Genomic DNA, 16547 nt, shown 5'->3' with positions numbered 1-16547 from the left:
TTTTCCTTTACCATCCTTAGCCATTACTTGGGATCAATTTCATCCTTATCTTCATCTCCATTGAATGGAGGTAGTGTCATTGCTTATTAATTGAGGCCTTTTAAAAACTCGTTTTAGAGTCTATTCCTCACTATAATAATTTATTTCTTTTAATTGATTTATATAATATATACATATGTACAAAGTTGATATTGAAATATTTTATTTAATATGGCAAAAATATTTTATTTATGAACCATAATGTCCATATTAAAATGTTTATATATATATATATATATATATATATATATATATATATATTGTAAGCTTGGTAGGACTCTCCCACGCGGACAGTTATTAAGATATTTTTAAATATGTATCATTATTATTAAACTTTTCATAGTAAAATATTTTATATATGATCTATATGAGTTATTATTATTATTAATATTATTTGAATGCGACAAATTATTATCTTTATTTAGAATTCAATGAATTACACATCTTATTCTTATCATAAAGTAACTTAATTATTTTACTTTTAATTACTTCTTTCTTTTGACATTGAAATATTTTACTATGATACATATACACATATTCAAATAGTTTATTTAAGTTTTATATTGCATTATTTATAATGCAAATATAAGATTTTTTTTTAATTGATGATGATGATGATGGTTAAAGTCCACGAGGCCAAACTTTGGTCTATCGGACCTAAAGAAACAAATTATCTAGTTTGATTTAAGATTTTATTCCTTTGCTCAAAAAGCTTGGAGAGAAGCCTCCCAAGTTCACTATAATTTTGACATCGTAAAAGACTAGGAAGGTCAGTATTGCGACAAAGATTATGAAATTGAGATCTAATGTGGTTGTACTCGGGGCACTCTAAGAGGAAGTGGTTTTCATCCTCAATGTTCCTATTCTCACAGAGATGGCAGATCCTTTCTATCCATGGTGTTTTAGGAACTGCCCAACGACCTGTTTCACTATGGAGCTCATGAGAGTTCATTCTAGTCTTCCATGGTGTTTTAGGAACAACCCAACTACTTGTTTCACTATGGAGCTCATGAGATTTTGTTCTAATCTTCCCTATATTAATTTTCTTCTTTGAGCTAACTAAAATAGAGAGATATTTTTGATCTTCTAGGGTGGGGTTGATGACCTTCTTATAATAACTTTATCTCTCTAAAATTGATATAAAATTATATTAGTTAAAATAAACATTTAAATATTTTATTTATATTACTTAAGATAGGCATAAATATTTTATCTATGATTCTAAAGTAAGGGTTAAATATTTTCATTACATCTAGTTCATACTGGATTGTAATAACTCTCTAAAGTTGATATAAAATTATATTATTTAAAATAAATATCAAAAGCTTTTATTTATGGTTTTTATAGTAAAGATATAATATGAAAATGGAATTATCAATATTTTATAATGATTTTAATTAAAACTAATAAAACATAGTTAACATTATATTTTTATTTAAAATTATTTTATTTTTATTTTAAATGGGATAAATATCAATTCCACTTTGAATAATAAAAATAAAATCACATACCACCCTCATAGTAATTCCACTTTGAAGAAGAATAGAATCACATACCTCCCTCATAGTAATTCGACTCAACAATCAATACCATTACAAATGCATAACATCTTTCTTTTCCCAAATATACTTTTAGTTATGATTTATTATTTTTATTGAAAAAGAAAATACATATCAAAAGTAAAAATGAACCCAAATATCTCAAAATTTTCACAAATAACAATCAGAAACCAACAATCAATTAAGTTTGTCAACCAACTAGTGATCAATTAAGTTTGTCTACGCGTTTCGAACCAACCAGTGTGGTTCATCGTCGGAACAAGTTAATGTAATATCATGTGATTTACGCCAAAGAATTTTCTCATAAACTTGATGTGGATCGCAGAAGCCTCAATTCAATCAATTAAGTTATCAAATGACTTAAATGTGAAAGGGAGGATGGCTGATTCTCCACCTTCCTTTAAAAAAATATTATTTTCTTTTTGATTTGGTAAAAACCAACAATCAATTAAATTATCAAATGACCTAAATGTGAAATGGAAGATCGCTAATTCTCTACTTTCTTTTAATTTTTTTTTGATTTGGTAAAAATTTACAACATTTAATGTTGAGAATGAACCATATTAGTTAGTTTGAAATGTTGACCACATCCTGATGATGTGATTAATCAGAAAAACATTCTCATTAGCATTTAAATGATGTTAAATAAATGCGAAATGGAAGATCGTTGATTCTCCACCTTCACTTAAAAAATATTATTTTCTTTTTGATTTGGTAAAATTTTACAACATTAATCACATTAGTTAGTTTGAAACATTGACCAAATCCTCATGATGTGATTAATCAGAAAGACATTCTCATTAACATTTAATTGATGTTAAATAAATGTGAAATAGAAGATAGCTAATTTAATTCTTATTAACATTTAATTAATGTTAGATAAATGTGAAATAGAAGATGGCTAATTCTCCACCTTCACTTAAAAATTATTATTTTCTTTTTAATTTGATAAAATTTTACAATATTTAATCTCGAAAATAAACCACATTAAAAAAAATAACCCACTTTAATCTCAAAAAAAATTAAAAATAAAAATAAATTAATATTCCAAAACACAGCCTTTAAAAAAAAAAATTAAATTAATATTCCAAAACACTTAGCCTATATATATAATATCTAAATAAATAAATAAATATGTATATATATTTATATATATAAATAAATAAATATTCCAAAACACTCTGCCTATCTCAACAAAAACTATAGTTAAACAGCACGTTCTAGAATATTATCCCCACGCCAACCCCATAAAGAAAACGAAGATAAAATAAGAAAACGCAGAAACTAATGCGGTTACTAAGGCAATCCCATTTTACCGAGAAAACTAACACGATTAATTTACAACAAATCGTGGCCACGTGCAGCGGTATGCTGCATCCGCTTCACACGGAGGCCTCCCCTTAGATTGAGGGAAGGTCGTTGTATATCGACACGTGGAACAGAATCCACTGTTCAAGCAACCATCCACGTGGCAAATTCGTCCTGTAGGCACGTGGTTAGATGTATTGGCAACGGAGAAATCGATAACGGCGATGTTTTCCGTAGGACGGGCCGGAATTTACGGCCCACTGCGTAAGAAAAATATGTGAAATATATTAATATATTGAATTTGTATTTTTTTTTTTGTTTTAGTTTTTTGGGATGACTGAGAGAGGGGAATGAATGGCGTATGATGGCATTTGTCTCGTCCTGGTCAGAACTAAAAGTTAAAACCCTACTGTTAAATAAATTTAATAAATTTAAATATCTCTCCGCATTTCCACCACAACTGGACTGTAGTGGAGACCTGGTGGTTACTAAATGTAGCAGCTTTGGCTTTGAAATGTGCGAAGACGAAGTCCAGCGTTGGATCATGGGCATCTATAATTAGCCGCGTGATTCGAACTCCCGACGTGCTGGGAAGTTTTTTGTCTCGTTAGTCCCCTTCCAGTGGCTACTTCATTTGCAGAAGAGGTGGTGCTGGGCAATGGCAGAAGCTCTGCAGGCCAATACTGTGGTAGTCTGAGGTGATGCCTCCCGGTTCTCACCTCTTCCGTAAGAGAATGGACAAACACACAGGCAAGTCCCGCTACAAATTCTTTTATATGGTATTGGTGTGCTGTGCTGTATGGTGCGTGATATTTTATTTCCCGTTCTTTGCGTTCGAGACTAGTTCGCAGTATAGATCTGAGGGGATTCCGGCCATGAAAGGGAAAATCGGAATCTTCTGCCACCGAAACCCCTGGCGGAGAAACGCCAAGCACCGAAACCCTTCCTGAAGGCACTGAAAACCGCAGAAAACAGCAGTGATCCATGCGGTGGGAGGTATATTTATGTGCACGATCTGCCCGCGAAGTTTAATGAAGACATGCTCAAGGAATGCCGGCGGCTGAGCCTGTGGACGAACATGTGTAAATTCACGTCAAATGCCGGGCTTGGCCCTCCCCTGGAGAATACCGAGGGGGTTTTCTCGAATACTGGGTGGTTTGCGACGAATCAATTCGCTGTGGATGTGATTTTCCGCAACCGGATGAAGCAGTACGAGTGCCTGACGAATGATTCGTCAATGGCCGCGGCTGTGTTTGTCCCCTTTTATGCGGGTCTCGATATCTCAAGACATCTGTGGGGTTATAATATATCTGTTAGAGATGCTGCTTCGTTGCAACTCATGGATTGGTTGGTTAGCAGGCCGGAATGGGAGATCAATAAAGGACATGACCATTTTCTTGTTGGGGGGAGAATAACTTGGGATTTCAGGAGGCTTTCTGATTCTGAGAGTGATTGGGGCAGCAAGCTTCTGTTTTTGCCTGCTATGAAAAACATGACCATGCTAGTCGTTGAGGCCAGTCCGTGGAATCGGAACGACATGGCAATCCCTTATCCCACATACTTCCATCCTGCCAAGGATTCTGATATCATCGAATGGCAGAACAGAATGCGGGGCATGAATCGTTCATCGCTGTTTTCCTTTGCTGGAGCCCCTCGCCCCGACATACCAACATCGATCAGGGGGCAGATCATGGATCAATGCAAAAAATCTAATGTAGGTAAGCTCTTGGAATGTGATCTTGGTGAGAGCAAATGTCACTCACCGAGTACTATTATGAAGATGTTCCAGGAGTCTGTGTTCTGCTTGCAGCCTCAGGGTGATTCCTATACGCGCAGATCCTTTTTCGACTCCATGTTGGCTGGTTGTATTCCGGTCATGTTCCATCCTGGTTCTGCATATGCCCAGTATATCTGGCATCTTCCCAAGAATTATTCAACTTATTCGGTGTTTATTCCGGAGGACGACATCCGGAAGAGAAATATTAGCATAGAGCAGAGACTGCTTCAGATCCATCCCGAACAGGTGAGAAGGATGAGGGATGAGGTGATAAAGCTCATTCCAGCTATAGTGTATGCTGATCCCCGCTCTAAGCTAAACAATTTCAAGGATGCATTTGATATTGCTGTTCAATCCATGATTGATAAAGTTACCAAACTTAGATTGGATATTATAGAAGGGCGAGAAATAGAAGATTATCAAGAAGACGAAGGATCTGAACAATCTGCAAGGAAGTGGGAAGGATTGCGCAGAGAAGGGGAACAAACATGGGATGAGTTTTTCTCTAAGCCAAAGGATGAGGCATCTGGGCAACCTGAATCAAATAGTGCTAAAAAGGAATCTCCAGTAATTAATCAAGATCAGCATCAGGCAGAGAAGAAAGCATGAAGTAAGCCAGCGGCAGAAGGTCTATACAATCGGTGGGAAGGGTCCAATTTATTTTTGAAGATTAAGTTTACATGATTTTTTGGTAGCAGCTGGAACTGGAACTAATCCTCTGACCAAGGTATGTATTACACACTACTGGAAAAGTAATTTGTTAGAATTTATATGGTTTTCTCCTTGGTTTATTTGACTTTGCTTCTCAGTGTCATCTGCATATTTAATTTTCCTTACAATTCTAGATTTGTTGGACTCCATGATTTTGGTTCCCTTAAAAGCATACCTTAAGGCTTAAGTCTCCTTCTCTCAGACATTTGTATCATAGTTTATGTATATTTGGCCGGTTTGGGCGACATGTAGTTCAATGACACTTAAGATCATTAGAATTTTTTATGATTGCTTATAAACAAAAAATTTTACCAAGGTTTTTAGTAAAAGATGGCATTATTTCCATAGGTGCACTCTAACACAATCCCAGTAAGAGTTCCACATATGAAAATTAAGAGAGTGAAATGAGTCTTTCAACATGGTATAGTTAGCAATTCTAAAGTCCAAATAGTCTTTAATGAAAGAAGAATAAGGAGATTATGGATTATTTATTTAATTTTTACAAAAAAATTATTATATAGTTTTTTTCTGTATGCAATGTTGTATGACTCATGCATAAGTTTAGCTTTTCATGAAAATTGTTGCGAATTGAACTTGGTTGGGGAAGATAACAACATTTCTCCCCACCATCCTAGCTACATCCTCTCTCTCTCTCTCTATATATATATATATAGAGAGAGAGAGAGAGAGAGTTGCAGATGGTCCATATGAAGAGCAAACATGTCTTTGAGGGGATTTGAACCTCGGTGGGGAAAATAGCAACACCCATGCTTTATTAACCAACCAATCCCTTGTTCTCACACACAAATATGTAAAATGTTTTAGCAGATGACAAGCAGAGATGTGGGCATAAGTTATCAACTCTTACAAGCTTTCAAGGAAGCATTTCTTGGCATGTGTGAATTGTGAATGACTTGTTGTTCTGGATGCAGGAAATGTTTTGAAGAGGAAGTGTACTATGGGAAAGTAGTCCTCAAATATTATGATATGTTCCAAATTACAGTTAGGATGTCATGAACCAACGATGGGCAGCTTAGGAGTATTCTAAAAATAACAGTCAAATAGGAGGGCCTGATGATACAACCAAAAGTGCATAAAAATGACTTAACCAGCTTTTTAATTTCTGCTTTTGTTTAGGATTTTTGAAATATTTTGGGACCACTAAATTCATAATCAAGATCCTGTTTCCACTAATTGCACTGAGAAAAATTAGGTGCTTTTACAAGCTAGGATGGCAGAAATTCCCATGTGTATGCATACACATGTACATATCGTTAACTGCTGCATTTGCGAGACAAGTCAGAGGTGCTGGTCAAATTGTTAACAGGTTCCCAGTGTTATACCTGTAGGGAATAAGCAATTTTGTGATGCACATTTCCCAAGGATGATTAGTGTTTGTTGGTTGCTGTTGTTACAGGCTTGTTTGGACACATTCCAGCCCTTCTTTTCAAGCATAAGACCTGATGTTTTGAGGTTGCTTAATTTTTAGGCTGAGTTTAAAACCAATTGAAGATCATTTCAGAATTTGCTTGAGGAGCAAGCAAGCCTCTTTTTGATTGGTTTTTGGCCTTCTTTGAGGTCCATGAAAGGACAAGTCATCATTATGATCAGGGAACTCACTAGTTATGATATTAGTATGGCCTTCCATATTAGAAGATAAAGGGTGCTTTTTGTTTGATCTAAGTGGCAGCTATAATGATTTTGTTTGATCTAATTAGGAACCTTTAATAAATAGATAAAGATAAGATAAAATAAATGTATCAATGTCCAATTGATGACCACAGAAGTAGGTCAATGGGACTGCGATAAGTACATTGATGTAAGTAAACAGTAGGAGCACTAAAGTGGCTCCTATATAAGACAAATTTCCAAAGTAAAAGAGCATATTAGTCTAAAACCCTAGATTGCGAACTCCAAAGAATGAAGAGACAATCCAGGAGAAAAATGTACAGTATGAGTGGCTCATTGGCCTATGGTAGCAGTTGTAAGGGGTGATCTTGGATCACCAGAGTTCTCTCTCCTAACATCCAAGGCCGAATGGAGAAAACTCAACATAGATGTTCGTCTTGAATAATAGTGGGGTGGGGGATCTAATGAATATTGTGTGACTTTGTGCAAGGAAGAGCTCATTGTCGAGGTCTAGAAGGTCTCAACATGCGATTGAACTGATCGGTGGAAGAAGGTGGTTAAAATTTTGATAAAAAAAGGATATATTCATGTACATCAATGTAAATCCATGAAGCACGACCTTTATAAGACTCGTGAGTACCCATGGATCTTATAGCGAGATGGGTTACTTGCATAGAACCGCGGTTCTTACCCATACCCGTGAAGACTTGCATTAAACTTGTCTACCTGCATTAAACTTGCATTGATCCCGCATAAGACCTGTGAAGATCCTCAAAATTCGAGTTTTTTTATTTATTTTCATATTTTAAGTTTTTTTTTTTTTTTTTCTCTGTATTTTACCGAGTCTTATATGAGTCATTCCTGAGTCTTATATGGGTCGCGGAGTCAATAGCCAGATTCGTCTTATATGAGTACGAGTTGTGTGACATTGGTGTAAATCCAAGCCATTAGTCACCAATCATACAGAGTTTTTCTTTCGTGTATATAGTATGTAAGGGTAAATATAGTAAAACTACCCTGATTGCAATCAATTTAAACTACAGTCTTCTAAATCTAGATCCTCTACATTCTGTACATGGTTATGCTATCTTGACTTGATGCCCTTGAAGTTGAACGTCCAATATCAGTGTCTGGATCATGTGGTGGTAGAAGTGGCTGCAAGTCAGTCCATCCAGGATAGGGGGCGTGATTAATGAAAATTAGTTTTTACTATTTAGGGTTGGTAAATTTTCTTTATTTTCTTGGGGTTGGGGGTGCAGAGGTACAAAACCTGTCAAACTTGACAAAAACTAATCATATTGGTCAGTTTTGTCCTGAATTGTGGCTGGTTTTAACCTGAACTCGCTGATTCATATCCCAAAACCTGCTTGTTCAGGACCAAAACTGGTTTGAATGACTGGCCTGGACTGGGAACTTTCAAAACTGGTTCAAACCAGCCGGTTGTGATAACTGTGATATCAGACCTATTGTGGATAATTTTAGCCCTTTCGTTTCTGAGGACTGGTGCTACTTTTCAACAATTATATATTGAGAGGGGGTGCTGATTTGTTTACTGTTTCAAGCTTTGTTTTTATACATGAAGGGTGTTCCATTTATCCTTGTTTTAGGATAACAATTAAGGTGCTTCTTTTGGACTTGATCTAGACTTGCCTTTTGTGCCATACTTAAAAGAGGTTTTGCGAGTTTGAAGGGTTATTTTAGAGCAAATTGTGCCTACTATCATAAACACTTATTTTTGGGGAACTTATGCACGTTTATCCTATACATTGAGTGCCTGGCATGAGGATTTCTTTTGAACTTCATCGGTGTGTTGCTTTTGTTGTGCTATTGGATTTCCTTGTTAACTTGACCTGTTGGTCCTTTCTGGTGCTTTTGTTGTGCTATCATCCTACTTGGAGGACTATTTATGCCATATTTGGAAGATACTAACTGCAACATTTGGTTGGCTGATCTCAAATCTTTGGAGACTATTATAGTTGGTCGAAGCATCTAGCATTTGGAGGCTGTGACACATTTGAGGAGGATTCATACTATCTATCCTAAGGCTTAACCTAGGGGTTTTTTATCCACACGATCTGACCGTGTAGCTTGGGCATTCATCTTGGAGGTGTCTGAAGTTCTAGTCCTTTACTATTTTTGGAAAAGTATCTCTCTACTGTTACTACCGTTCAAACTTAGCACATGGTTTGGGTTCAAATTTGGGTTCAGCAACTATTAAGTTTTGATTTGATTTCAAATTTTTTTAGTAAGGTTTGCCATTAAGTTTGCCTATGTACACTTTTCAAAATATATGGGTATATTAAATAAATAAATAAAGCAATGAGGACATTCATGAGGTATGTTATAAATGTACTTCAACATTTTTTCTGTTTTCAATATTGCTTACAGAAACTTACATCTATCCCCTTGATTCAATGACCACATCATGAGGGGTGTATCGATACTATGAAAATCACTCAGGCCTTGCACCAGGTTTTATTTGCACATACTTGTGGGATCGAGAGAAGGTGTTGGTGGGGGGGGGGGGGTTGTTTGAACCAATGTTGCACACATCGCGATCGGGATTTAATCGGCGCCGGGAAAAAATCGGAAAAATCGTTAAAATCGGGAAAAAATCGGGAAAAAATCGGAAAAAAATCGTTTGGCACAAAAATATTCATTTTTTTTCATTTTTTTTCAATTTTTTTAATATCTAAACCATCTACAACATAAAATAAATACATTGACACATAAATATGATAAAAAAACTAATATATAAGATGTTCAATATCATTTCTAGCGCTAAAATCACACATAACATTGAATCATGTCCTGAATAGTAAGTCCTGAGTCCCAAGTCCAACTCAGCCTCAAAATATCAACAAAAAATATGATAATGTATCTCATCATGTCATAATGTCATATAAAATAAAATGAAAGTCTAATCCTATTGATTTCCTCTGCCCCTCTTGCGAGAATATGGCACAGCTTTCTCTTTCCCTCTAGATGTAGAAGCTGGTGCCTGTGGTGGTGGAAATGGCAGTGGAGTCTGACGTGCTCTAGAAGCTGAAGAACTAGTAGTAGCAGCTACAAGAGGCTGAGGTGGACGGAGACCACGTCCTCTACTGGTGGTAGTGGTAGCCCGGGTAGCCCGGGTAGGCGGTGTCACCTCCTCCTCCTGCTCCTCCAACTCCTCCTCCTCCTGCTCCTGCTCCTGCTCCTGCTCCTCCTCTCCTCCTCCTCCCCCTCCTCCTTCCCCTCATCCTGCACTAACCAATCCTCAGTGGGATCCATGAGAGGCCTCTCGGTCTCAACCCTCCATTCAGCAGTGGTGTCAATCCCATCCAATGAGATGGCTTCCGTATCAGGTGTCTTCTCTAGTTGTTTCACCCACAATCGAAGATTGTAGTAGACATAGACCATGTCATTAAGTCTATGGGACTCCAACCTGTACAAAGTTCATGAAATAATAAATTAATAATTAATATTATAAAAAAAATATTGTTTAAAACTTTAATGAATTCAAAAATTTATTTGGAAATTTGCAATATTTTAAATGTTTAAGTGTTAACCTATTGCGCTTCTTGTTGTGTATTTTTTCAAATACACTCCAATTGCGCTCACATCCCGAGGAGCTGCATGTTTGGCTGAGGATGCGCACGGCAAGATTTTGCAAAAGGGGTACTCTGCCACCATACATCTTCCACCATGCGTCTACAACAAAATTACAAAGAAAATTTTAAATAAACATAAGAAAAAAATGGAATTTGAAGAAACAATGAAATTTGAAACAAAGTTACAAAGTACATACTACAAACTAAAAAATACCTGGGATTTTAACCGTCCTATCATTGATAGCCATCTCAAAGCCAAATGTGCCACCTGACAACTTATATTGCTCAATTTGTCTAGAGACCTCCATACGTTCTTCTGGAGTTTTCACCATCTTCTGGACACAGGTTAATAATCCTTCCACGACCTCAACATCAAAATTAAACCCACATGCATAAGAAAATGCAGGGTTCAGGAAAAGGCCAGCAGCATGAATGGGACGATGGAGTGTGTTGTTCCATCGCTCATCAATGACCTTCCATAGAAGGAGTTGTCTCTGGAACCCATCATCTCCCTTGTCATCATAGTAGGACCGAATGGCTTCTTTGGCCCTATCCATGGCTTCATACAAATAGCCCATTGCGGGCTTCTCACCATCTACCAACCGAAGAACCTTTACCAAAGGTTCTGTGACAGCGCACACCTCCTGCACTCCCGCCCAGAAGTCTTCTTGGTATGAAACAAGTCTGCAGACGGCCTCTCCTTCTGGTTTGCGGCTCATTGGCGAAGAACGCCACTCCTCTGAAACAAACATTCTCTTCAAATCCCACATAGAATTCAAGAGGGATTGAAGAGATATGAAACTCGTCGCAAACCGTGTAATGGCGGGGCGCACCAACTCTTTGTTGTTGGTGCATTTTCTCATCAAGCTAAGCACAGATGTGTGATTGTAAATAAATTTTGTGATGGTTTTTGATGAGTCAACAGCCTCTTTGACAAAGGGAATTTTCCCTATGTCCTCTAACATCAAATCAATACAATGGGCAGCACAAGGTGTCCAAAATAAAGTAGGATGCCTGTCCATAAGCAATCTACCAGCAGCAACATAATTTGCAGCGTTGTCCGTTATGACTTGGACAACATTTTCTGCACCCACCTCCAAAATAAACACATCCAGCAAATCACATAAATTTTTTGCATCTTTGATTTGATGAGTTGCATCAACAGATTTGATAAACATAGTCCCCAAGGGACAACTAACCAAGAAGTTTATAAGGGTTCTCCCCTTTTGGTCAGTCCAACCATCTGACATAACAGTGCATCCTGTTTGTGCCCATGATGCCCTAAAATCCTCCAATCTTTGGGTGCAGTCACGCTTTTCATCTTGAAGAAGCCGGCCTCTGAAATCATGAAGAGAAGGGAGTTTGTACCCCGGGCCAACACTGGCAACAGCATCAAGAGTAGGTTGGAAAAATGGATTATTCCTTATAATGCTGAAAGGAATATCACTCCAGAGGAGAAATTTTGTCATCAACTTGTCAGCTTTTCTTTTTCAGTTCTTTTCATCATTGAACCGATAGTTGGTTGTGAACCAGGTGTGGTTCGAGGAACAAAATATGATGATGCAGCAAACGGATTGACTGACGCTGCAGTAGAACCTGTGCCACTTGGCCCACTTCCTTCAACTGACCTTCTTAGTTGCCTTTTGAGTTCTTCTTTGGCGTCTCTAGTGTGCTCTAATTCTCCCAATGCTCTCATGGCTTTTTGGATAATTTCAGCATTTGTCTTTAGACAGGGCCCCACATCACGTCCAGGGATTTGTGCAAGGTGGAACTTCAACCTGTACACCCCCCCGAATATTTCCTTTCCACACAACTTGCAAATCAAGTTTTGTCTATCATTCGGAGTTTTAGGGTCACCATATTCCCAGAAAGGATCCAATTTCCTTGGCATGTTTGTTTTTGAATTTTGAATTTGCAAACCTATGGAAAAATAAGGATTAGGAAATAGGAATTTAGGATTACATAAATGATAATAGTAAATAGTAAATACAAATTACAATTTAGCATTTGCAAAATTACAAGCTAATTATTTCCAAAATCCCAATTTCTAAACCCAAAAAACAATGAAAAATAAAAAAAAATAAACAATGTTTAAAGAAAATGAGAAAATAAAAAACAAAAATTGGTTCTCATAGTCATAACAAATAACCCATCCCAAATCAATGAAAAATTTCCAAAAATTCTTTAAAAACAATGAAAAACAAAGTTTTTAGAGAACCAAAACAAAAAAAAATTAATCTACATACCTGGTTTATGGACAAATTCGCGATCTTGGCTTGGATTCCTCCTAAAATCGGCTCCCACAAGCGACGGCAACCCTCTCCCTCCTTCTTCTCCTTCTCCTCCTTCTCCTCCGCGGCGGACTGCTGAATGAATAAAATAAAAATCGAATTTCCATATAAAACGCCCGCTGCCCCGTGCCCGGCGATTTTTTCCTTAAAAATCGCGATTTTTTCGAAAAAATCGCGATTTTTTAAAAAATCGCGATTTTTTCGATAAAAATCGTTAAAAAAAATTTCCGCCGATTTTTTGGATAAAAATCGCGATTCGAATCGTCATTTTGAAAAAATCGCGATTTTCCGATTTTATCGCGATTAAATCGCGATGTGTGCAACACTGGTTTGAACAGATCTCTCTGCAGTAGTACAAGTTGGATCATCATGCATCTTGTTGTTAGACCAAACTCCCATGGGACCACTTCAACATTCAATCTTATTAACCTCACTGTTCAAAAGGTGTTACTGTTTATGTCAAATATTTCGAAACAAACCAATCTTTGATCTGGTGATCAGGTTGTGCAATGTGCTGGTAGAAGCTTGTGACTTAGCCAAATTTTCCAAGTGTTGTAGGTAATTGCTTTTCTGAACTTGGACTTTCAATTTTTCATTCTCAGGCATGCACCTTTCTGAAATGGATTGTTTTGGAGATCACTGACACTTGTTTGAGCTTTGAAATGTGGGCTTTCCAAAGTCTGCACTTTGGATTTTTTTGAAGTTTGAGTTGGCTTCACCTTTTCTTGCAAAATTTCAAGCTTTCAAAGCGACCAAGTGTGGTTTGGAAATTGGCCATTCTAGGTCCTCATGCTACCACGTTGGGTTTGTTTAGGTTTTGAAGGCAACCAAGTGTGGTTTGGAACATTGGTTTGTTCTCTGTTCTATGGAAATCTTCTTGTTAGAGTGGTTGGTTTTGCTATATTTTATTCTATCATCTTCTCCACGATGAATATCAAGAGTAAGAACTGGTACAAAGTGATATGCCCATTGATGATGAAATATAACACATTGAAATGAGTAATTTTTGATCGATTGGCTTCCTGCGCATTCAATTATTTGCTTTAGCTTTTGTTAGAAATCATTCTCTACCTTTCTTTTTCTCCTCTGGATAATTTGAAGGTAATCATGAAAGCTACATAGAAAAAAGAAGAAGAAATTATTGGTGTTGCATTTGAAACGAAGTTGGAATTCGTATGATCACGTCGGTTGAAATGCAAATATTGGCACTTGCTTGAAACGAAGGTTTATAATCTGAAGTAAGTAGATTAGTGTGTTTCTTGCAGGACAGTTCTAAAAGAGTCAGCTTTTGTATATTTTAGAACTGTGTGAAATAATTTGTCCAACTTGTGTTTTCATGTCATTCTATTCAAATCGTCTCAATTTGACTTACACTTGTAATCATTATTGAAATTTATTTTTGTGAACCTTTTCTTATTTCATGCAGACAGGTCCAAAATTGTTTTAGAGTACAAACATTTCATGGATGACTGGTATCTGTGCTATGCTGCAAACTATGTTTATTGGATCTGCATATAATGGATCCAGGATTTGTTTCTGTGTAGATCTGGATCTGGATCTGCTCCAACACATTACTGCTATCAAAGTGCCCACATTCAAATTTTCCCATAAAATGGGCTCCTCCATCTGAAATGCACAAATGAGTTTTTCATAATATTATGCATTTCTGAGTTTGTGAGAGCAATTTGGAGCAACATTTATCATTTGGAGATCTGATGTTTCAATGTTTCTGTTTCATGTTTTTTTTTACTATATATATATATATATATCTGCCATGCCCATTACCCTGTATTGGGATCCTGTGTTTTCAAAAAGTCCGGAGGATCTGTATCCATTTCTGATCCATTTCCTTAAGGAATTGGATGTTAAATATATATCTAAAATGTAATTAACAGTTGTTATGGTCCGGTAAATTAAGAAACTAGCAAGAAAATTCAACATGCTGCGATTGTTGTGGTATAGTGCATGTAAGGGCATGTACTTCATTTGCACTGGATATGTGATCCCTGATAATCACATCTCTTGTAACCCGGTTGTTAAGAAGTTCAAACAGATTCAGTGAAACTTGTGATGATATTCAAACTTTCAAAATTGTGCTAAGTTGAACTAGTATACAGAATTTTGATCCAAAGTGTTTTGAGTTGAAATATTTTAGATTCTGGCTGTTTCCTTATGCTTTTGTTTGCATCTAAAATGAATGTTCTGTCAAAGGCTGATCGCCTTTGTGCAAATTTGACAATTTACATTGTTCTATACTAATCCTTCACTCTTTTGTTTTTGTCAGGCCTACATTTTGGACAATTTTCAAACATTTGCATTCCTGAGTAGTAGCTAGATGGTTCGAGAATTGTACATTCTTAACATTGGCGGATTGCACCCTTCATGATTGACTGGAGGTTATTGCGGTTGGTTCAGTGGGTACCTGGGTAAGGACTTGGCTGTCATAACATGGGCCATTGTCCTGCTGATCATTTTTTAATTGTATCATTGTGCATATTGCAATTCAATAATGTTTCATCCTATCGAGGCACTTAATTATTCACAATAATGGAGATTAGGAATCGTTATCATGATGCTGGTATCATTTTTAGACTGGTAGATTGTTTTAATGTAAGCTGCCAGGAGTTTTATAGGGCTCAGGAACACTGATAAACCTTTTTGTAAGTGATCGGCCAAGTGGTGAGGTTGATCCTTTATCAATTACTCCTTATTTATTAAAAAATGGGCAATTGAAGTTTCATTGTGTTTTTTATTTTTTATTTTTGCTCATTAATGTGTTTGCTTTCAATTGACCAAGTAATATGTCCCGCCTTTCAAGTTATTCTTAGTGCTCTTACAGTGTGGTTGAATGAGATGTGTAACATGTGTGTCCACCACACTAATATTAGAGCAATAAGCGGTTGGTGCCTTGCTTACTTTTTATTCCTCCTGGTGCCCTAGAAGATCAAGCTTTAAATGGATCTAATACTAGTGTTAATAATTTTTTAGTGCAAAAAGTATGCTTTATACCATGCCCTTGGAGAAAACTACCGAGCAGTTTTGTAACTTGATGGTATGCTAAATTTTACTTAAAATGTGTTTGCATTGTTAATAGGAGATCTAATCTCTCCAAAGCATACTGGGTTATTGATTTTTTCGTATCAGCGCTTAACTGCATCAGCTGATGGGCCTTTTCTTGGGAGGCGAATGGGTTGACCTCCTTATAGCGGAGAGCCTGGTTCTCAAGACGGTGATTCTCTTGCTCTTATATCTTCCTGCTGATAAATCCTAGCAGTACCACGGAATGCGAGTCTTATCAAATATTGAGAAGATACTACAGCTCTACGAAGTTTCTATAAATAAATGTCATACTTGAATTGTGATCTCAACGTTCATAGAACTTTTAAAAATCAAACTAAACAAAACCCAGGTCAAATAGATTCTACACAGCCAATGAGAATTCCAACCCTTGAGCTGTTGGGAGCAGAGAAAGTAACTGCTGTGAATATGCTTGGTTTGCCTTTTCACTGGATTTATTATTTTTTTCTAGCCGCTACCATTTTACGATGGATTTCCAAGACAAGGGCACCATGTTTTTTCAACCAAGATTGGAACATGAGAAATGGTATATGAGCCCTTGATATGCCAACGCTAAATAGGA

General features: G+C 36.7%; 2 protein-coding genes across 2 annotated transcripts; one reads left to right on the top strand and one right to left on the bottom strand.

Annotated features, from left to right (window-relative positions):
• Positions 1-3607: 3607 nt before the first annotated feature.
• On the top strand, positions 3608-15647 carry MUR3 (Exostosin family protein). Its single transcript, XM_089409299.1, has 3 exons — positions 3608-3656; positions 3770-5410; positions 15192-15647. Exons 1-2 carry the CDS (start codon positions 3608-3610, stop codon positions 5290-5292), a joined length of 1572 nt encoding a protein of 523 aa, XP_089265425.1. The 3' UTR covers positions 5293-5410; positions 15192-15647.
• Positions 8354-11701, bottom strand: LOC149186317 (uncharacterized). Its single transcript, XM_089409297.1, has 4 exons — positions 10831-11701; positions 10575-10716; positions 10194-10450; positions 8354-8445 (listed from the first exon to the last, which is right to left on the bottom strand). Exons 1-4 carry the CDS (start codon positions 11636-11638, stop codon positions 8354-8356), a joined length of 1299 nt encoding a protein of 432 aa, XP_089265423.1. The 5' UTR covers positions 11639-11701.
• Positions 15648-16547: the final 900 nt, after the last annotated feature.

This window comes from Pinus tabuliformis, chromosome 3_1 (genome assembly GCF_031772625.1).
Source record: "Pinus tabuliformis cultivar Carrire ecotype Pingquan chromosome 3_1, CPIR1, whole genome shotgun sequence".
Classification (NCBI taxonomy): Eukaryota; Viridiplantae; Streptophyta; class Pinopsida; order Pinales; family Pinaceae; genus Pinus; species Pinus tabuliformis.
Note: the sequence above shows the minus strand (reverse complement) of the source record. Positions and strands in the feature narration are given on the sequence as shown.